Source organism: Eulemur rufifrons, chromosome 18 (assembly GCF_041146395.1).
Source record: "Eulemur rufifrons isolate Redbay chromosome 18, OSU_ERuf_1, whole genome shotgun sequence".
NCBI lineage: Eukaryota > Metazoa > Chordata > Mammalia > Primates > Lemuridae > Eulemur > Eulemur rufifrons.
The window spans coordinates 904809-928712 of record NC_091000.1 but is presented as its reverse complement, the minus strand read 5'-3'; the positions used below and the strand labels follow the sequence as shown (position 1 = coordinate 928712).

The following is a 23904-nucleotide window of genomic DNA, read 5'->3' as shown; positions in this document are numbered from 1 at the left end:
TTAAATTTCCAACTTAAGAAGTAAAAAAAACAAAAACAAAAACAAAGAAAAACAACAAAAAATAAAACCCAGCAGAACAAACCCAAATATTAGGAGAAAGACAATATAACAAAGATACAAAGAATGAAAACAAGTAAGTATTATTCAATGGCCACTTAAAACAATCCAATTTATTTACTAATCATAAATAATATCATGAAAAATAATAGAAAAGAAGAAATATTTGTTGCTTTCTTCTTATTGGAAACATTTTGGAAAATATAGTTTTATTGGTAATACTATCTTGCTGTTATGAACTGATTTAATTGGACAAATTTTGTTCCCAAATTTTTCATGTTCTATAAGGTTTTCTTTTAATATATATTTTTTATTACAGACATCTTGCATATAAGGTTTTCTTTTAAAAAAAAATCATGTAGAGCTTTAAACTTGCTCTCACAATTTATCATCTTTTAAATTTTTCATTTCAGTACTTTTTTAAGAATGATTTTCATAATACATTTTCTGAGCCTTATTAAAAGAACCTAAATAGTAATTGATCAACACCTATAACCACATTACAACACAGACTGATAATAATTCTTAATTAAAAACACCTATATAAAGAACTATGCATGCATTCATGTAGTATCAAAAAGTTGTAATTTTTTGCATGTAAAAATTGTTTTTGTTTCACAGTGTTTTCTTCAAAGAGTTTTCTTTGTGTGTATTGAGAACCTGGACAGCGCCGCATGGTGATACTTCCCAAACAACATCCCATCACCATGGACAAGACCCAACTTCGCTTTGGCTGCAGCTGCACTTCCAGCAAAGCTAATGAGCATACTGGGGTCCTTCCAGAACAATGAAGGAGTCAAAGGAAAACTACGAAATCATACAGTGACCACCAGAAAATAAAGACTAACATCAACACAGGGCAAGAGTGGGAGGACCTGAATGAAGTCAGCGTTCAAGGTAGAATCTAGAAATTAACCGACTCCCTGATTTCCTTAACAATTTTTAATTTGTAACCAATCAGACACACTAAATATATACAGGGAATCTTGTGTCTCCCACTTCAATCCTTACACACTGAATTCCATTTCTTGCCCTGACGTGCTGGCTACCCCACATCTGCATTGGGTTTGGCAATTCTGAGGTAACAGTCACGTGTCAGTCTTGGTTTCCTTTCTTACTCTGTCGTGACCTGGATTGGTACCAGGGTTTCCCAGCCATATACACAAGAGCCTGCATCTTCCTTACTCACCCTCTGGGAGAGTTTATATGATATTATACTTATTCCTTACCTGAATGTTGTATAGATCCCACTGATGAAGCCATTTGAAACTGGATTTTCTTTGTTAAAAAAAAATCTAATAATTCAATTAACTAGTAATTCATTTCTTTATGGTCATAACACTATTCAAGTTTTCATTTCTTTTTGAGTAGGAACTTAAAAGTAGTAACATTTTGTAGGAATCTGCCCATTTCATCCACAGTTTTTTTGTTTGTTTCTTTGTTTTTTAAGACAAAGTCTCTCTCTGTCTCCTGGGCTAGAGTGCCATAGCATCAGTCTAGCTCACTGCAACCTCAAACTCCTGGGCTCAAGTGATCCTCCTGCCTCAGCCTCCCGAGTAGCTGGGACTGCAGGCGCCACACATCTGGCTAATGTTTTCCATTTTTAGTAGAGACGAGTCTTGCTCTTGCTCAGGCTGGTCTGGAACTCCTGACCTCAAGCGATCCTCCCGCCTCGGACTTTCAGAGTGCTGGGATTATAGGTGTGAGTCACCGCGCCCGGCCTCATCCACAGTTTTTAAGTTATTGGCCTAATGTTCAAAATATTATTTGATTCTCATTTTGGTGTCTAAAGCACCTTTGGTTATAAGTTTTTCCCAAATGTGAGATAATTGAGCCTTATCTTTTATTATTATTCATCTTCCTGATCTCTTTCATCTATTTCCCTTTTTGAAGTCAATTAAAATTATCAACTCTGTTCATATATTGTCATATTTTATTTTCATGTTAGTAATTTTATCTTTTATTATTTCTCTCCTTAAATATTCTTCTACTTTATTTTTTTCCTAACTTCTTTACATGAATGTCTACTCTAGCTCATTAGCTTGAGACTATTCCTATTGTCCAATGTAAGCACTGAAGTCTGTGAATTTCTAACTACTGCTCTAGTTGCATTTTATAGGCTTGGTATTTAGGATTTTTCTTATATTCTATTTGAAAATAGTTTCTAACTTTCCTTATAATTTCTTCTTGTTTGAATTGGACTTTTAGCTGTGTATTTTTTAATCTTAAGATGTGTGGGAATTTTTCTACTTATCTTTCTGATGTTGATCTTTAGCTTAATTTCATTGTATCTGAGAACATAAGTTTTATTATTTTAACCCTTCTGTAGCATTTCACAATTTTTAAAAATTGTATTTTTCAACAAATTCCTAGAGTTTGAGCCATTTCCATTATAAATTTTCAGAGTTCTTTAGTCTAATTGAAGAATCACACAAGAATCAGAGACAAAGCAAGCTACAGCTGAAGTACAGTGAACATCTGCACTTCCGAGAGACTGACACAGAACCATGGACGGCGTGAGCTACCTTCTCCCCGGGGGTCACGGAGACTCTCCAGACGCAGTGTGTGTAGGAGGGGTAGCCGTTGGGGAACCCTGGGGAAGACAGGTTGCCGTTGGAGTCTTGCAGGGTCTCTCCACACACTGCAAGAAAAAAAGATATAAGATCATTCTTTAATTTTCTTAAAGGACATGGACATCTCAAATAAACCCTTGAGTTTTTGGTGCCAGACAATCCGAATGTTTATAGCAGCACAATTCACAATCGCAAAGATGTGGAAACAATCCAAATGCCCATCAATTCATGAGTGGATTAGTAAAATGTGGTATATGTATACCATGGAGTACTACTCAGCTATAAGAAATAACGGTGATATAGAATCTCTTTTGTTCTCCTGAAGAGAGCTGGAACCCATTCTACTAAGTGAAGTATCTCAAGAATGGAAAAATAAGCACCACGTGTACTCACCAGCAAATTGGTTTCCCTGATCATCACCTAAGTGCACATTTGGGAATAACACCAGCTGGGTGTCGGGCAGATGTGGGGGGGAGGGGATGGGTGTATACCTACATGATGAGTGTGATGCGCACTGTCTGGGGAATGGACATGCTTGAAGCTCTGACTCGGGGGTTGGGGGGGGCATGGGCAATATACATAACCTAAACTTTTATATCCCCATAATAAGCTGAAATTTAAAAAAAGAATATATATTTATATTTCACATAAGACTTTTCCTTTCTAGGTGAATTTCTTTTTGCATGTCTCTTACCAGAATTTCAGTATATTTAATGGCATCACAGGGCTACCGTTAAAACAAGATTATAAAATAAATAATCTGCCATCCACAAAGTTCCTCACGGAAACCATTCCCGTTCATTCCCACGGAGCCAGGAGCCCACTGAAAGCACAGCCACACTCAGCTTCGGGACGGCGATACCCCGGATGAGGTTCTGTAATCACACGGAACGTTTCCTCAGTGCACTCCATGTGCACTGAGGCTGGTTTAGCAGTAAATGCCATGTCAAGGCTAAAATATTAAATAATAACTAACATGTAGTCCATAAAGGCAGCACCAAAATGTCTAACACAATGAAGATTCTTTTTTAAAATAAGGAAAAAAAAAATCCCCTGAAAGATAAAAACATCATGGAAGATTCAAACTTTCCAAAAAGATGAAGACATTCATTTACTGTTTCTTTTCTGCCTATCATAAGTAGAAATTGCTGGAAAAGCAGTTAGTGTATTTTCCTCTGACTAGGCCTGTCTGGTTCCCTGGCACCGTCGAGCAGCCATCTGCGATGAGCAGCACCAGGCCCCTGTGCAGCCAGGGCCAGTGGTCGGCACCTTCCAGAATGCGACGGGCCTCCCTGCGGCTCTGCAAGGTGTGCTGTGCGCCACCTGCACGGAGGCTGCTGGAAACATCCTTAACCTGAGGACGACGCCACGCGGCAGCCGGTCCCTGCTGCAACCCTCACTCACAACAGGGAAGGCCGCTCCCGCCCTCCGCGGAGCCTGCAGTCAGAGCTGGGCTGTCTCCGCGTCACAGCCACAGCCACCAGCAGGTGAGCGCGTCTCATCAAACCCTCCATGAATTATAAATGGCTCTGCATACCTTGTGCCAGAGCAAGAAAGATAATGACTTGAATACATAAAATAGAGCTCTAAAAATAGTCTGATATAAATATTTATTCGGACAAACAGAGATTATGTTTGCCCAACAAAATCATCTTAAAGTAGGAGTGAGCATTGTGTACGCTGATGAACAGGCCTATAAAAGCACTTTAGAACAGAATGAAAATGCCCAAGGTCAAAAATGCAGCATTCAGCACTGTTCTAGGAATCGTCTAGGGCACCTAACGGAGGAACACTATCAGTCTAAGATAAACGAAAGTTCATTAAGATTTCATTAATGCAAACAATGTGCCTCTAAGTGGGATCAGTTTAGATGCTAAATAATGATCTTAAGAGTTGAGTTTGTTTCAATGAAAAAACCTAAAATGCACAGGAGTTTAAAAATAAATTCTGTAAAGATTTCAAGTTCCACTAAGCCATAGAGATTGCCGGCGCTGAATTTCCTGAAGTAGATTGAAAACAATGAAATATATTTAATCCACAAACATATGCAAACGATACTGTCCTGATTAAAAAGATAATACTCTCTAAACGAAATAAGAAACAAAACACAACATGTAACTTAAAGAGTCAGTTGGTCCCTAACAGGTGCATGCTCACACCGCAAGAAGTTTGCACCCCTGTGGGCGAGCTGTGCTCATCGCCTGCGCATTTCTTCCATCAGCGCGGCTGTGCCCGGCCGCCTGGCCACCGTGACAGGAGAGATCTCGGCATCACTGCAGGCGATTTGTTGATTTATTCTCAGATATGAAAAACAGACTGTATTTCTCAAAGAACCGGAAGAAAATTCACAAGGAAACAACGGCACCAACAGTCTGTCCCTGGACAGCAAAGCGTGGGGAGCAGAGCCGCGTTCAGGGGCCGGGGCTGCCACTCGCTGTGCCCCACAGGCAAACCTCGACGCGTCACCCCAGTTCCCTCTTCTGCAAAACGCTGTCTACGGAACATACACTTCCCAAGGTGCTTCTGCAGTCAGACGTCACGCCCTACGTCGTCGTCCTGACCCTCGGTCCCTCCCCAGTGGGCAGGGAGACTCTGCATGTGGGCGTGGGACTCAGGGACATTCAGGAAAACAAAAGCATAAGGAATTATAAAGAGGCACGTCATTGTGATCAACGGTCTAATCACAAGCACTTTAAAACAAAACAGAGTTCAGAAGTTAAACTTACAAAACTCTTCATCCTATGACCTGTCTCACTGGCAATTCCGTGACCACACGCACAGTCCTCCTCCCGCAGAGACGGCCGCGCCTGCCCCGTGCAGACACCGTCAGGTTCTGTGCTGCGGGGACTGCCACACAGTCCCGGCCTTCCCACGCCACGGCTGACGGCACATCCACCCACAGGCATTTTTCCTGCCCAAAGTCCATGGCAGCCACCAAGAGCAAAGGTTGTGAACGTCCCCTTCCCCAGTCTGGAGGGACACACTCCTAATTTTACTGAGGTTGATGGAAACACAGGTCGACATACAATAATTTGCATCCAATAAATCGCTAAAGAAATACACAAACTCTAGGGTAAGGGAAGAAATAAAAATATGTCTAATCAACTTAACAGTACCTAATTAATTTAAATTGTTCATAAATCCCTGGCCCCTTTAAATTTTTAAATTTCATAAATACAATTTTGGGTTAAGATGATTTTCAAACAAGGAAATATTGAGAGATAAATTATTGGAGATTTTAAAATGCATTTCTGTGGTAGCTGCACAGCCAAGCCCAACACATCCTTTAAAAGGAAGCTCAACACCAACCCCGAGACGCCTTCGCTGAGCAGGGGGCCTGGGTCAGACGCTTCCCCGCAGACCGCGCCAGCGCCGTCACCGAGTGGAGTCGCCTCCTCCCGTGCTGCCTGGGCTGCGTGGCCCCCGACGCTGCGCGCCTGTGAGGAGCCCGAGTGTCCCTCCCCGCGCCTGTCGCCACCTGCACGCCTGTGCACGGCACCTTTGCAGGTGACCCTGGCTCTTTCATTCATGCAGCAATTACTGACTGAGCTCCTGATTTGTATCACCAGACTCCAGACACCATGAAGCAAAGCCTAACTCCAGCCCTCCCGGAGCTCGTCATTCTAGTGCAGAAAACATCATGTGAACCGAAATCATAGAAGTGAGACTGGAAGTCAAATATGGGACTGACCCCGTGGGAACCCCACAAGACCAGGGCGCTGCCAAGCAAGAGGAGCCAACCAGGTAGCAGCTGCGGGGGCCCCGGCTGCAGGACCAGGCGGGGGCAGGTGACGCAGGTTCCAGGGGCTGGGGACAGCAGGGGGACACCAGGCTGCAGGGAACATGCCTAGGGGAGAAGCCGAGGGAGGAGACCGGGGCCAGTTCCAAAGGAGACATCTTGGAAAGGAACTTTTGACCTTTATCCTAAAGACACCTGGAGCAAGATTTGCATTTTAAATGTCACCTGGATGGTGAGCAATGGCTGGAAGCCCGACGGGACGTTCACGCACAGGCTAGAGGCTGGGGAGGCGCGTGAGCAGTGGTGGTGCTTGGACTGGGAAATGCACTGCGGGAACCTGAGACACGGGGAAGGACAAGGAAACAAAGCCAGCCAGGGACTGGCCAGGGAGGAGAAGGGAGGGCCACCCGCCTCCCAGATTAGGCTGCGATGGCTTTTCTAGCACCCAGGGAACGAGGCAGGCAACACTTGATGGGGAGATGAACAAGCAGATCCATGAACAGGAAAAGTGGTTAAATGTATTTCTGCATGTTGGCAATATATTAACATTTTAACCAAGAATCATATATATAAAAGCAATTCCAGAAAGGCTATCCTATGTGGAATCTCAGAGAATTAGATCAAAAGAGGTAACTATAGTTCAGATAACTGAAAAGAAGCTGTTATAAATTTTAAAGATAAATTAAATGAAGTGTTGAAAACAATTTAAAAGTCCCCAGCACTCGGGCTGCATGCTGTTGAAGCTGGCCTGCACCCCGAGCCTCCACATACATGTGCGTCCATGGACACGTGTGTGCTATTGCTCGTGCACCAGAACCGGAAACACGGCAACTTGTGAACAGGCTGCGTGTCCGTGTGTGGTACACACACACTGCAGAGATTCTAATCCTCAAACACCCTGTATTTTTAGATATAAGTTTATTTTATGTAATACATTTCTTAATTTTGCTACGTTACTTGCCATAATTAAGAAGATTTACTGAGAGTATTAGGGTTTGTGGTTGGTCTGAGTATTAAGCAGTCACAAGTGACAAGGTCGCATGATCACAGAGAAGAGAAGGTCATACTAAGATTAACATGGAGGAGAATATATTTAGGAAATGAGAATCACAAGAAAACAGAGGCCCAAAAAGAGAGAGGGAGAGAACAGGTTAATCACGTGTGAAGAGAGGATCCCTACAGCTCACATACCCTAGAAATCACCTTCTTCACGGCAAAGCTACTAATTGCTGGTATAAGAGGAAGACGAAGAACTGCGACGATGACCCGTTCCCCACCCCCACGTGGGCGCTGCCTGTCCTGACGGTAGGTGACATTCGTGCGTCCTGAGGACAAGCAGGGCTCATCACCAGGCGTCCTCTCCGAGGCCTCAATCCGGAAGGGCTGGGAGCCGGCGGGGACACGGGGTGGCCGTGCGGCAGCAGCGTCCAGACACCTGCTCGGTCCCCGCGCCGGCTGCTCCACCCTCCTGCCCTCGCGCCGTGGGGCTGTGGCCCTGCAGGGGACGAGCGCGTCCCACCAGCGAGTGCCAGGGCTGCACGGGGCCACCTCTCTCCAACGTGGCAATGCCCACGGAGACTTTTCCTGCCTGTCTCTAAAACTAGAGCAAGAAATGGCAACAAGAACAATTCTAAACTAAAAGAAACTTACTCTCATACCATCACTTTCAAAATCTAATTTTGTTTCTCTTTTGAGCTTTTTCATGACGAGTAAGCACCGACTATACAAGAAGTAACTGCGGTTTCATATTCCAGCCTAATCTATATTTTGGCACATGCAAGGAGGTAAATATATTATAACAATAGATGACAAGGTATTTATCAGCTATAAAGCCCCATAAAATAATTATTAGTATTTTTAATCCTGTCCATCTTCTGACACATTTGAGAAAAACACTTTCTGTATCATTTAAGAAAGACCAGCAGCATTTGCAGCCTATTAGAAACCTGCCCTCTTGGACTCAGGGCTTATCACAGACCATAAAAGCCACAGCCTTGTGATTCTAACTATTACTATATGCTCCACCAGGTCAGTATTCCTTCCAAGATTCAACTCTAAGCAATAGCTCTATAAATAGAGCTATTATAAATAGAGCTCTATAAATAGATCCAATAGAGCTTTCAGCATAAACCAATGAGAAAAACAGTTGGCAAAAAAGTATCCAAATATATCATATTGGCTCTATTTACCAGGAATTTCTAACAAAAGACTAAGAAAAACTCCAAGGAGTATGTAGTTTTATATAACCCTCTCCTGTCTGCAGTAAAACCCAAACAAGCCAGATCTCACTTTATAAATTCTTACTCTCTTCCCGGTGACTCTCAGGTAAGTCTCCTACGGAGACCTCTGTGCAGTTACAAATCTGTGACATCATCCCATTGGCGTATCTGGAGTTACTGGTAACCGACCGCATCAGGGTGGCTTCCTGTCACTGGGCCTGTGACAAGCACATTCATGCCAATGTCATCGTCCTTATCCAGACAGACTGTCAGTGCCCCCATTTAAGGAACAAAGAGCCTTAAACATAGGACCATATGCCGGGCGCAAAGCTAACTACTTCAAAAAGAGAGAGGAAGAGGCACACACACATAGCGCATATATATATATATATATATACACTAAAATATATACACACACCCCTTACTCCACATAATTCATAAGCTGTAATACAGTGAATGCTTTTCATACTGATTTAGAAATAAAAAAACATCTTTCTCACAGATCACAGTGCTTTCATGAATGTGGTTTTACAGTATTAAATAAAACGTATACTTTAATTATTTCTGTATTTCAAGTAGGAAAATGGCCCATTTGTGTACTTTACACAATTACAATCTCAAGTAGAAACCATCCTTCCAATTATCTTCCTATCAATTACAGAAGTATTTAAGAGTCTCAGGCTGAAAATTTAATTACAGTATCATAAGCTTATCTTTTTATTTTTACTGACTTTTCTATAATTCAGTGTGCAAACGCATCTCCAGGGTGCTTTGCAAGTGTGATGTGCACATACGTACACACAGAGAGACCATCAAATGGTTTCATATACAAAGTGTCCACTTATTTAGCTGTTTTTAATGACATAATCTTTTCCTTTTTAAAAGTTAAAAAGTATATGTCCAATGTTGCTAGAAATTAGTCAAGGATCATTCATGTCTTTGTTATAGTGATGCCATTCTTTTTCCTATGGAAATCTGAATTTTAGAAAACTAAAGCAGTATCACACAGACCTGTGTATTTTATGTATATATAATTTTTAAAGGCATTTAGGTAAATGTGAATCCAACTTAAGTAAATACCCATGAAGTAAATAAATTGATGAATATTAAGTAGAACTATCTTTAAATACATGAAAAAATTAGATGGGCAGATTGTTAGATATAGATACATTTATATACAAACGAAAACATTTGAAAGCTTACCTGCAATATTGAATCATTAAGATGTAAAAAGTTTTAAACACAGCTTTAAATTTCAAAAATATCAACTGCCCCTCTAAAAACTTAATAAGAAAACTAACCATTACAATAAAATTGAAAAAAAAAATAATATGTTAGAATTTTCCTTTGCAAACCTGATATAAGCAGTGAGGAAACTCCTTCTCTCAGCAGAAATTTGAACAAAATTCAAAGTGAGGATGGTTAATGGTGGCAAAAATATAGTTAGGTAATTCGATAGAATGAACAATATCTGATAACACAACAAAGTGACTATAATTAACTACATTAGCGTGTACTTTAAAATAACTAAAACAGTGGAATCGGAATGTCCCTAACACAGGGAAATGATAAATGCCCGAGGTGACGGACACCCCAGTTACCCTGACATGATTAATTCACGCTGGACGCCTGCATCAGAACAGCACATGTGCCTTGTAAACACACACAACTATGATGTATCCATAATAACTAAAAATTAAAAAATAAAATAAATTTAAAAACTTCATCAGGTTGAATAAAAAAATAAATACCACCACCCATACTGAATCATGAACTTCGTAGCTATCAATCAACTCACTTTTTCTTACTTGTACTTTGAGTCCTTATCTGTTGAACAAAAGGGTTCTATACCGTGAGCCAATGAGCACATATTAAAGCTTTGCCAATGAATCAGCTAGCTCTCTCCTGTACCCTAAAGGGAGAGTTTCCTGGACGGACACCAGAAGTCATAATAAACTTAATTAATATAAGAACTCCCCAACAATTTGATATATAAATAAGCTTTAAACAATTATCTATGTAAAACTTCAGTGATTAATATACCTATTATATCCCTGATTTTCTGCAAAAGTTATCAGAATAGCAGGCAATGTTATAGTTATTTTACCATCTGTAACCTTAAATATCTAGAAAAATATCTTCAAAAATGAATTCTACCAGTAAGTATTGGATAAAAGGAGGTTTCCTTGGACAAGTAATTTGGGAAAAGCTATGTTAGGCAAAATAAAATACGTTTCTTTGATGTCGGATATTTCAAAGATTGGGAGTATACAGGAGGTGCTTAGAGTCTACAGTATTTCCAATTTAGAACAGAGAATCTTTTCTTTCCTTTACCATTAAGGCATAGTGTTCCCTTGGAACATTCTTATTAAGTCCTTTGATTAATCTTTTTTTCACAATTTTATGTAGTAGCAAAACATACAACAGCTCACTTGCAACATGGTTAGGACATTGTTTTGCAACATAGTTATAAATTCCTACTGATAAAATTTTAATTCATATACCATTAATGATGGTACCTGCAAGAAAAGATCATTCAGGATCCAATTCTGGAGTTTAAATAGAGGATAGATACTCTTTTTATTTTAGCAAAGAAACTTAGTATTTGACCATGAAATCATACAACTACTTAATAACTACCAAACGGTCATTGCATTTTTTTGCCCTTTTACTCATTAAATTAAAAGTAGTAAAGCATCCTATCCTTGTGCTTCAAATTTGATTCCTAGCAACTTGTTCTGATTGTAGCAAAGGGCGTTCACAGCTCTCTCCCACCTCGCCTTATGGCTGGAACGTGGACCTGGACTACTACGAGGACCTGTCCCGGCACTCGCCAGCAGGGAGGAGCCCAGACAACCGCCCAGCGAGTCTCGGCGTATGCGTCTGGAAGAGCACAGTCAAGAACGATCGCGCGTCTGTCTGCGCGGTGCAATACCTGGACATCTATACAGCTTTCTTGCCTGTGCAATGTCTCCTTTGCTTAACCGGGTCCGCTGGCCGATGGCCGGGCGTATGCCGTTGTCATCGCGGGAGGGGAGGATGGTGTCCAGAAACATCCCCCTGAAAAAAACAGAAGCAAGCCGCACCTGGTCACTACATTAAAACTCACATGTTCCTTATGAATATACGGTTATTGTTTTCAAACTCAAGTCAATTAAAAGGGAAATATACCAGTGTGAGCTTAAAGCAATGTGTCAGGCTTTCAAAACACTTTCATCAAACTAGAAAAAAAAGAGTGCATGTTAAATGTGTGCCTAACAAAGTCAATTATGACACTCACTTTTTCCTTAGAAATGTAAATTATATGTTCTAAAAAATATGGAACACCTTATACTCCCCCACAAAGTACACCGTGATTTTTATCTCGTTCTACCAAGCAGATCTAAGAATCCCTTAGATTACCAGGTTGTAAAACAAGTATTCCTCATAGAGGTCTATTTTATTAACAGCAACCTATAACAAATAATTTTGAGGTTACTAAAATTGTATGAATCAAATGAAATATACATAAGTCAATTTTTGAGTTAAACTACTAATTTAACCTAAGTATTCTTAGAAGTCCAAGTATTAAAGCATGTTACAATAAAGAAAAACAGAGTGTCAAAATTTAGACAGAAGAGAATAAAGCAAATGTTTTCTTAAATATATATATAAATTTTTCAATTTTTCATGTCAAAATCAATAAACTAAGAAAACCTAATCAATGTTCTAATAATTCTAAGCTATAAATATGGAGTCGTTTTGGACTCAAGATTGTGATAGAAGACGCGCTAATTTTCCCTGTTAATAATGTATGTGACCTAAAATTCTGAATATAGTGCACTAAAGAGACACACTAATTTCATGATGCATAGCAAGCATTTACGGCTCTAAGTACCGAGCTTCAGAGTTGAACGGACAGGGAGGCCATCCCAAGAGGTTGTGAAGTATGGAATGTGTACACGTAGCTTTTCAAAGACAGAAAAAACAAAAGGAGCTTTTTATAAAAATAGTTTAAGTAATGAAATTGAAAAATACCCTTTAAATTAAGATGAATGATGGAGCACACCTTTCCAAAACTTATGAATGATACGTTGCACTGAAACGGCAGCTCAAAAGAACAGCACCTTCAGCGCCGCTCACTCTTCCCGTCAGGAGACGTTGGCTACGCGCTGTTCTAGCGACAGCAGCAAATGAACGACAGAGATCCCCCCCTTTGCGATTCTAACATCCCGCTGTGGGAGAAAGACACCAGACTGGAGCTGATAACCGGGAACGGCAGGCAACATGGAGGACGGTAAAGGCGGGAAGATGGGTGTCGACTGCGCAGTGATGGTAGTCTTATAAACAGATCAAAGGAAAACGCACTCAGAAGTTGACGTTTTAGTCAAACCCGAAGGGAGGGAAGCTCAGAGAAACCAGGGTAGCTGGAGCACAGAGCTACCAGACAGAAACGACAGGAAATAAAACAGCCCGCAGCCGAGAGGACCCCTGACGTGCTTGAGCACCAGCCAGAGAACTTAACCTTCCCCGGGGGACACGTGCTCACCTGCAGGGAAATGGCAAGCTGACGAGTGCCGCGATCCGTGAGTGGGGCCAGACTCCCCCGCTTCTCTGGGGGGGAAGGATGGTGGCCTCGAGATGCCACCAACTCAGACAGGGAGACCAGAGCTCGGTAAAGCCAGATCCGAGCACAGACAGATCCTTACGCAAACGCCTGAGATGAGGGCAGAGAAGACGAATTTGCACATATTTAACAAGACGCAACGCCAGGCAGGCCAATGCGATTGGAAGGGAAACCGAGTCATAAAGTAGCATTGAGAAAAGCCACTCCTCAACAATGCCGCGTGAATCAACAGATACATTAAGTAGGTCAATTCAAATTAATTATTACATTTCTGTAGTACTTTGGTACTAACAAAATATTCACTATTTTCTATTTCTAAAAACAAATGTGTGGCATATGAGAACTTTTGGTTTTTTATAGCTTTCAAAAGAGATTCAACTTAAAAAGGTCAATGACACCTTGAAGTGGATATATTCAATTTCGGACAACAGAATGATGAATTTTCTTTCTCTCTGTCTACTAAGGCAACCTCTCTCCCATCGCAAGGGGGTCAGTCGCTCATTCTTTCTCCTTGCTTTGTGGTCAGCCAGTTACCATCCTCTTCCCCACGGCCTGGCAGGTCAGCAACGCAGGCCCTAAGACCTCCTGAGGGAGGCGCTAGAGGACAGAGACAGAACACGTTACGGTCCCCTTACCAATCTCTATCCTGCATTGGTTTTAACTGTGTTTAAAGAAGTAAACTAGCTATGCTTTTTAAGAAAATTTGTAAAATTTTACAGCTTTTTTTTAATGAAAAATGAGTATCCCTCAGTTCAAAGGCATCTACTTTACAAAATATTCATGCCTGTAAAGGCCCCGCAGATCCAGCCCTATTCTTGCCATAAGTGATTCCCTAAACATACTGATGGCTCACAGTCATGAGAACAATTAGAATTTTTACAGACTCTGTGGGCTCAGAATAAAAACTAAAAAAACCTTCAAACACCTATATTAACAGAATGAAGGACAAAAACCATATGATCATCTCAGTTGATGCAGAAAAGGCATCTGACAGATTCAACTCCCTCTCACAATAAACACTCAACAAACCAGTAACGGAAGGAAACTGGCATTGAGGTAATAAAGACCATGTATGAAAATCCCACAGCTAACATCACATTTGATGATGAAAAACTGAAACATTTTCTTCTCAGACCAAAAGCAAGGTGAGGATGTTCACTCTCACCACTTCCATGCAACATAGCACTGAAGTGCTGGCCAGAGCAATGAGGCAAGAAAAAGAAATAAAAGGCATCCAAATTGGAAAGGAACAAGTAAAACTGTCTCTGTTTACAGGTGACTTGATCTTATACACAGAAAACCCTAAAGATGCCATACATAAAAAAAACTCTGTTAGAACCAGTAAATGAATTCAGCAAAGTTGCAGGATATAAAATCAACATATAAAACTCAGTTGTATTTTTATGCATTTACAACAAACAATTTAAAAAGGAAATTAATGCCATTTATGATAGCATCAGAAAGAATAAAATACATGAAATAAAGCAGGTGAAAAACTTATAAACCTGGAAACTAAAAAACATTGCTGAAAGAAATTAGACATAAAAGGAAAGATTCCTTCAATTGAAAGACTCAATATTGTTAAGATGTTAACACTACCCAAAGTGACCTACAGATTCAATATAATCCCTATCAAAATTCCAGCAGCATATTTGCAGAAATAGAAATATTTATCCTAAAAATCATATCTAATCTCAAGAGGTAACAAATAGCCAAAACAATTTTGAAAAAGAAGAACAAATCCACACTCCAACTTTGGAGGACCGATTTCAAAACACATTACAAAGCTACAGTAATAAAAACAGTGTGGTGCTGGCATAAAGACAGACTTACAGACCAGGAAAATAAAATGGAGAGGACAGAAAAACTGTCTTTGACAAGGGTGCCAAGACCCATCAATGAAGAAAGGACAGTCTTCAATAAATGATGCTGGGAAAATGGATATCCACATGCAAGAGAATAAACTTCAATGCTTTTCTTACAGCATGGAAAAAATTAACATAAAATGGATTAAATATCTAAACGTAAGACCCAAAACTATAACACTCCTAGAATAAAAAATTTAAAAAAAGCTTCATGGCATTGAATGCGACCATGAATTCTTGGATATGACACCAAAAGCACAGGCAATGAAACCAAAAACAGACAAACAGGATGACTTTGAAGATAAAAACTTTCTGTGCGTCAAAGGATACAACAGCATGGAAAAGCAGCCCATGAACTGGAGAAATATCTGCAAATCATATATCAGATAATTGGTTAATCAGCAAAATACCTAAAGAACTTCTACAACTCAAGAACAACAACAACAACAAAAATCAAATAACTTGATTAAAAGATGGGCACAGGACTCGAATAAGCACTTCTACAAAGACAATATAGCAATGTCCACTGAGCATATGAAAAGAGGATTGCTAATCATGAGAGAAATGTAAATCAAAACCACAGGGAGATACCACCTCACACCCAAGAGGATGGCTACTATCAAAACAACAGAAAATAACAAGTATGGTAAGGAGGTGGAGAAATTGGAACTCTCGTGCATTTCTGATGAAATTCTAAAATGGTGCAACCACTATGGAAAAGAGCACGGAGCTTCTTCAAAAAATTAACAGTAGAACTGCCATATGACCAGCAATCCCACTGCCGGGCAGACATCCAAAAGAACTGAAGCAGGTCTCTGAGAGGTATCTGCACAGTGTGTTCACAGCGGCATCATTCACAACAGCCGGGAGGTGGGAGCAACCCAGATGTCCGTCGGCAGATGAAGGGACAAGGAAAGGTGGTGTGTGCATACGATGGAATATTATTCATCTTTAATAAGTGCTAAGCGGAATGAGCCAGTCACTAAATAAGAAACACTGCATGATTCCAATTATATGAAATATCTCAGATTCATGGACACAGAGAGTACAACGGTGACTGCCAGGGGCTGGAGGAAGGGGTGAGAGGGGAAGTTGTTATTTACTGTGTACAGAATTTCAGTTTTACAAGATGAAAAAGTTCTGGAGGTCTGTTTCACAGTAACGTCAATATGCTTAACACTACTGAACCACGCTCTTAAAAATAATTAGGATGGTGAGTTTTATGGTATATGTTTTTTCCACAATTAACAAAAAGAATCTTCAAGTACTTTGAGCGAAGGGGATGAGAATTGTGCCAAAAGTTTCATTTCCTGAAAGCAATAATTTAAATAGGAGTTTTAAAAAAGCAGCTTCTTTAGAGGCGTAAAAAATCTCTAAAAAATCTGAACTGGAGCAATCAGACTACTATATACGATCACTTGTGCTGTAGAAATGTAAATATCTTTACGAAAAATGGATAGAACAGTTTTGAACAACAAGACAGAATAACAGGTCGAGACTGGCCGGCGAGCAGCACACAGGCAGGTGTCGGGAGACAGAGTCTCAGCAGCAAGACCACTTGGTTTGCGGGGAAATCAGCAATTTAACACATAAAAGAGTACTGAATAAGGAGAAATAGGTATTTAAAACTTTAATAAAGATTTACCACCTATAATTCTCTGGGGCCTCCTCTGTCCCGGAGAACCAGAACTCGGGTTAGTTCTGAGTGGCGTGGTCCAGCAGCGAGGGAGGGGCATTGGCGGAACAGGAGCCAACCCCATTTGCTGCATGTTTCTATGGAAACCTCAATTCCGTGCATTGACCTCAAAATAAAATTTCATAACTCTTTATGATTAATTTCAGGCCAAATTTATGAATGTATTTCTACTGAACCTTAAATTCAATTATGGGAACAATAAGCATTAGGATAGTTACTATATTTGAACACATACACATATATATAATACACTTTAGAAGAGAATAATTTTTTAAATGCAGTAAACATGAAGTTTTCTAATAATAAAGTTTGCTTTTGGAAAAAGGGAAATTTTAAAATGTGTCCCAGTATGAACAGCTCATGTGCACGTCCTACTCTACTTTTTACCAAGAATTTTTTTTAAAAACACGAGAATAAACTTGATTTTTCCCCTTCAAAGTAGATATTAATGAACTGTGAAATAGATGTCAGTGGGAAGAGCGAGCTGAAAGGAACAGATGAGTGTAAAACGGGCATAAATGGGGACACGGATGAGTTCGAGGGTTCAACAGTTCCAAATTCCTTACCTGGGAGCTATTTGCTGGACGGCATCGTCTTTAGAATGAAGTGGATCAAAACCCAAATTTATTGCACTCTTTAAAAATAGCATTCGGTCATTAATGAAGTAATTTTAAAGTTAATAAATGGTGAAATATAATTCTAAATTGTATGAGGTAAAATGTTTTCCTAGGCTGTTCCTTCACAATTCATTAAGTGACAGCAGTTTTTGACCATACGTGGTACTTGAGCAATAGAAAACACACACTATAACAGAAGTCACACAGAGCGTGACATTACGCCTGACAGCAGAGTGACATATTTAACTTGCGAACGCCTAATTTCCATTAAATCATGCTCTGCCAGTTTTATATGCTGATTGGTTTGGTAATCATTTTAATTGGACTTTTTATAGTTTAGAAATATAAAACAGTTTAAATGATTTATATCATCTTAATTATTACTTTGAAATTAGATACTTGGAAGAAGACGTAAAAATGTTTTTAAAATCTCTTTTAAGTGCCTGGTACTGGCTATAGATGTTACTGAACTATTTTCCTACTTTAGTTCTGCGGCGAGGCAGCAATATTTGGAGGCGGTTCTAGCGCTAACACCAAGCACAGCTTTGCGAGGAGCCGCACGGAGGAAAGGAATTAAAAGTCAAAAGGTATAACCTGCGACTCCAACCTTGAGAAGGTGTTCCTGGCATAGTGCATGATGCTGTCGAAGTCGTATCTCTCGCCCAGGGAGTTCACCTCGCCAGGCTCCATCTTCAGAAAGTTGTACTCCTGACCTGAGGACCAGGGATAGAGACGTCTCAGAAACGAGCACAGAACAGCCCCTGGCAGACCCGCATCTACCCTCAACTCAGCGCCCGATCTTCTTGCTGTTGCGTCGTATGTGCATGTTCACACACAACACCAGCACGTGCGGAGGCAGCCCCTGCCCGCCGCCACGCTGAAAGACGATATTGCGCTGAACGATGCAGTATGCGCAAACCGTGGACTACCTGCGCACGCTCCCGGCTTGTTTTCCATGCATACTCTTTTACCACCTCCTAATATCTGTTTCTTTAAAATCCTACTGCTTTTTATGGCTAAAAAGAAACCAAACTTATCTTTTTATCTAATCAGCTTCCCACTTTTCTCTTACGACTACATTTTCCAGGTTGCACAAAAGTCATATCCCTAAAGCAACACCGTGGAAAAGCACAGAAACTGTCAGAACACACGGCTCTGCAGGCTTGGGCCACGCAACTTCACCTCTCAGGTCAAACCGCCGCAGTAAACCCCCACTGTCATGCTAAAGTGAATCAAGGTTCTCCTCGATAAAAAGAAGGTTTTATTTTGAGATCAAGAATAATTATTATTTTTTTTTTACTTTCCACATCTGTTATTTTGACTTCTGAATGTCTTCAGTCATAAAAGGTGTTTCAACTGCCTGTTTGTGTCTGTATTGTAACATGTTTCTTGAAATTTGAAAAGAATACAGACTTAAATATGTAGGTCCAGACAGTTCCAGAAACAAAGCGTTTCTTCAGACAGAGTTTATGTTCCGGTGACTCAGCTTTCACAATCTAAGCAGCCAAAGGTGGTGGTGCAAGCCCTGTCAGTTACGTAACTTAGAGAGCTTTGAACATCAAAAAATCAAGGGGAGCTATTTGAATCCCAGATTCAGACCTGGAGCTCAAAATGGAGCTGTTATGCCACTCATCTAACTGGCTTCTTATTGCAACTGCTATACTTCAGTTAAATATATCATACAAATGGCATAGTAATAATAAAGGCTTTTCCAAAAAGGCACAAAAAGGAGTGAGGCCACAGAAGATACTGTCTCCTCTGGGTGTGATGAGGAAATCCAGTATCCTCGTTTGAGCATTAAGGATGAGAAGTTACAGAACCCAAGACCCAATCAAAGTGTTTTGGTCCATCTTTTAACACAGTCCCACAATAAATAAATGTAAATTAACTAACCAGCCGTCATAGTGGGATGTGCGCTCTACAAATCTCTGATCTGTCTGCGCCATTGTAACTGTTCTCAGGAAACACCCAACAGAGACGACAGCTGTTGAAACTCTTAACTTCGTCAGGAGTTTAAGTATAATACAATGTATCCAATTCAAGGTCAGATTTTCAAAAATCTGTGGACCTGACTTTATAGCTATTAACCCACTAAGATTGCAATTTAGAGCATAATACGGGAGCAGATTCTTTAACCAAAGCAAAATACTCCATAAAAATTTCTGAAACCAGCGCATCAAGCAACTGCAGCAATACGTTTCAGCACGTGTAACTGAGCACTTAGCATGGCCATGACACAATATTTTTTATTAGTTAAAAAGAACGTGGCCAATTATCCTAAGTGAAGTAACTCAGGAATGGAAAACCAAATACTGCACGTTCTCCCTTAAAAGTAGGGTCTAAGCTGCAGTATGCAGGGGTGCACGGTGGAGTAAGGGACACTGGGGACTGGGGTGGGGGAGTGGATGGGAGTGAGTTGCCTATTGGGGTACAGTGTACGCTACTCGGGTGACAGGTGCACTCACTAAAAGCCAAGACTCACCACCATACAATTCATCCATGTGACCAAAACCTACTTGTTCTCCTAAATCTATTGAAACGAAAATAAAAATAAAAAAATAAAAAGAACATGGTCATATTAGTCCAAAGAAAAGAAATTAGACTGACTCCATGAAGGAAGGGAAGAGAATCAGAGATACGCAGCTCCAAGGGAAACTACAGAATAAAAAGAAATGACAAGCTCCTTCTTTGAAAGCCTGTTCTAACATGGATCAAAGTAATCCAGTCCTTATACCAATTTGGTTCCTGTCATAGTCACCTATTTTGCATATAAATGTGAAGCCGAAGTGTGCGCTTGTTAGACGTCGCCCTTGAATCACACTTGATCTTGAGTTTCTGAGCCAGGGCGAGTCGTCAGCCTGTTGAAGACTGATCTCCAACATAAACACTTGCATACCGGAGTCTCTCTGCTCTAGAAGTGCCAATTACTCAGGAAATCTCACTAAATAAATATTTTTTTTGTAGGCCTGAAGGTTTAGTCAAAAAAATATGAATAGCCATAATTTGCCTCGTATTGTTTTAGGATTATACATTTATTTATACTACTTACACACTTGCTCCTTGTTTTAGGAACATACTTATGTTGAACCAGAATCCTATCTTTAAGAGTGAGAATGATTTTTGAAAGTTATATCCTGTATAAATTTTTTTTGCCCACCTAATAAAATGTTTGGCAAATAGAGGAAATTTATTTGGTAGAGTAATTTTCAGAATTACTATTTCCTCTTTATCTCCCTCCTGATGACGTAAGGTACAGGGTGAGCCCCGGCAGCGGGCTGGGGTGCTAGATGCGTCTACACAGCACAGCATAAACCTGCTTTGCTTCTTTTCGACACAACTCTGCAGATTACTCCATCATCCTGAAATGACTTCTTCCCTTGGCTTCCAGGACATCACAGCCCACTACTTGTTCTCTGGCCTCTTGGACGACACCTGCTCAGTCTAGGAGTTGCTCCACTGAATACTGTTCTCCATTTTCTATCCTCAACTTTTCTTGCTTCTCCCTCCAGCTTTTCCCTGGACAGTTGACTCTACACCACGTTTTTAGCTTTAGATACATCCTAAAGTCCAGGCTCACCTAAATGAGGCTCCTCCAAAGGCTTTTCAATTCAAAGATATGCTAAATGAAATCACTGTTTGTCTTTCTCCTTCTCAGAAACATGCTGCTTTATCAATATTCCACTATATCGAACGTTTCATGTTATGGTACCACCATTCATCTTCTCGCCAAAACATGATCTCCTGAAGGTTTCACATCCCATGATGATGTTCCTCTCGAAGTGGTTTTGTAAGACTCTGTCCTCTCCTCCTGCTGATGGACCCACCCCGACTGGGAGCTGGTCCCCAGCACGTGCTACTTCTCTGGGCTCCTTGTAAGCTTCCTCAACCCCAGGTGCCTCCTCCCCACACCTAGTCAGCGACTCCTGCCGCTGGCGGACAGAGCTCACTTTTTCTGTAATCTGAACTTCCTCCGTCTATGATCCTTTGATTATTCCCCAGTAGCTAGAGAATAAAGCCTGAATCTCCCACACTTACAGAGGATATTCTCTATGATCTCAACTCCCAGGTCATTCCCAACTAAGCTGCTTGCAACTTACATGCAACCACATGGGCAGACAAAAATGATTCCATTGTCTTTAATTGTAGCTTTGAGCATGATGTTTTTCAGCCTAGAAATTTCATCACTCACCTGTCCATTGGGACATTCCCACTTTTCTAAATTTCAGTTCCTTGTAGTGTTTCCCTTGACTGAGCAGAGCGCACGTCGTCACACTTTGCCTGGACTCGGCAGTGTGCTCGGTATGTGACCACTGTCACTCTCTGCGCCCACGCGCCGTCACTCGTGTGTCTGACACACCCCACACTAAGTGTGTGTCTCTCATGACGGCGTCTCTAAAGCCTAATGTTGCCTCAACAGATAATTGGCACCAAGTATACGATATCAGTGCTGGTAATTACAGAAGATTCTGAGGAATTCAATGTTTAAGTAACACCGGCCATGAATAAGAAAATAAGAACACATTTTTGCTTTGGTTATGCTTAAAATACAAACTTACAAGAAAATTCCGAGTGAGATTTTTCTGTTCTACAACAGAAATGCACTGATCTTTATGAATGTAAAAGTTAAACAAATAAAAAGCCTTACAACAAGGCCATTATCAAACATCAACTATCAGAGAAAATTATACTCTAATTAGAAATTACATTTCCATTACTGAAAACATTCTTAAGACTTTGTCTACAGTGCAGGCAAGTTTAAGAGGCAAATCTCAAAAAACCGTTTAGACTATCCTGGAAATGGGATTTTCTCCAGGAATTGCACCTGGCGTTAACACAGATCCCTGTGGTCCCAGCACGTCTCATGGCAAACCCTGGACCCCTTTTAAATCCCTATAACATCAATTATAGAGAACTAAGTACAGAAAGTGCTTATGTAAAAAAGAAAGATTTAATAATGCTCATTTATGGTTCACTAGCTTGGAAAGCACAGACACTTAGAAATAAAACAGCTAACTCTTAAAAAAGAAAACAAGTCTAAAAAACACATGCAATCATTCAGTCTCTAGGAAAAAAATTTAAAATATAAAATCATCATGAGTAATTTTTATTCAAGCAAAATGTTGATTCTACCACATCAAAAAATAAGTGTATATTTTTTTAAAGTTAGACGGTAAACTACATAAATACAGCCCGAGGAGGTTCAGTCAGCCTTGAACCCTCACAGCCTCTCACCTGGCTGGATGTTTTCTCTGATGATGGTCACGTGGTTGTCCCGGTCGGGCCGCGTGTGTTCGTGCCAGAAGCCTATCACGTGGCCCAATTCGTGCACAACGATTCCAAATTTGTCACAGTTCTTGCCGATGGAGATGGCCTGAGGTCCGTTTCCCCGCCGGCCTACGTAGGAGCAGCACCTGGAATGAGGCAGAATGTGGAGGCGGCGTTGGAAAGGGTGACGCGGGGTGACGTGGGGTGATGTGAGGAGATGTGGGGTGACGAGGGGTGACGGGGGGTGACGAGGGGTGACGGGGGGTGACAGGGGAAGATGGGGGGTGAGGCGGGGAGATGGGGAGTGATGTGGGGTGATGCAGGGAGATGAGGGGTGACACAGGGTGATGTAGGGTGACGGGGGTGACAGGGGGAGACGGGGGGGTGAGGCAGGGAGATGGGGAGTGATGCAGGGGTGATGCAGGGAGATGCGGGGAGATGAGGGGGAGATGCGGGGAGACACGGGGAGACGCGGGGAGATGCGGGGAGATGCGGGGTGATGGGGGTGACAGGGAGAGACGAGGGGTGAGGCGGGGAGATGGGGGGTGATGCAGGGTGATGGGGGAGACAGGGGGTGAAGCAGGGAGATGGGAGTGAGGTGGGGAGATGCGGGGAGACACAGGGAGATGCGGGGTGACGGGAGGAGACAGGGGGTGATGCAGGGAGATGGGGGGTGATGCAGGGAGATGGGGGGTGATGCAGGGTGATGGGAGGAGACGGGGGTGAGGCGGGGAGACACAGGGTGATGCGGGGGAGATGCAGGGAGACATGGGGAGACGCAGGGTGATGCGGGGTGACACGGGGAGATGCAGGGTGATGGGGGGAGACGGGGTGAGGCAGGGAGATGGGGGGAGATGGGGAGAGATGCGGGGTGATGGGAGGAGATGGGGGTGAGGCGGGGAGATGGGGTAAGGCGGGGAGACGCAGGGAGATGCGGGGAGACGTGGGGTGACGTGGGGTGAGCTGCCACACGGAGCAACCTTGTGAGGAACTGTGGTGACCTGAACCGTCCAACACAGCCAGAGGCAGAGTAGCCCTTCATTAATAAATGTGGCTAATTTCTGGTATCCTTTTAAATTTACGCATAATAAAAGTTTCCAAATAATCAGTTCAAGTGCTTTTGCAATTATCTGCACATTAGACGACATGCCCTAAATCAATTTTAGAAGTATTAAGGAGATACATCAGAAAGTAAGATGGTTATGACAATGACTAATGTGCTATTAGTTAAGACATTAACGATATACAACAGTTTAATATATCAATG

General features: G+C 41.4%; 1 protein-coding gene across 1 annotated transcript in view; it reads right to left on the bottom strand.

Moving 5' to 3' along the window:
* TLL1 (tolloid like 1) overlaps window positions 1-23904 on the bottom strand; it is a 163365-nt gene that overhangs the window by 51171 nt on the left and 88290 nt on the right. Inside the window, exons 6-9 of the mRNA XM_069493212.1 lie at window positions 22605-22783; window positions 17980-18085; window positions 11524-11648; window positions 2583-2698 (exon numbers count right to left, since the gene is read on the bottom strand). Coding sequence (XP_069349313.1) covers window positions 2583-2698; window positions 11524-11648; window positions 17980-18085; window positions 22605-22783 — 526 coding nt within the window. The remainder of the gene's footprint in view (window positions 1-2582; window positions 2699-11523; window positions 11649-17979; window positions 18086-22604; window positions 22784-23904) is intronic.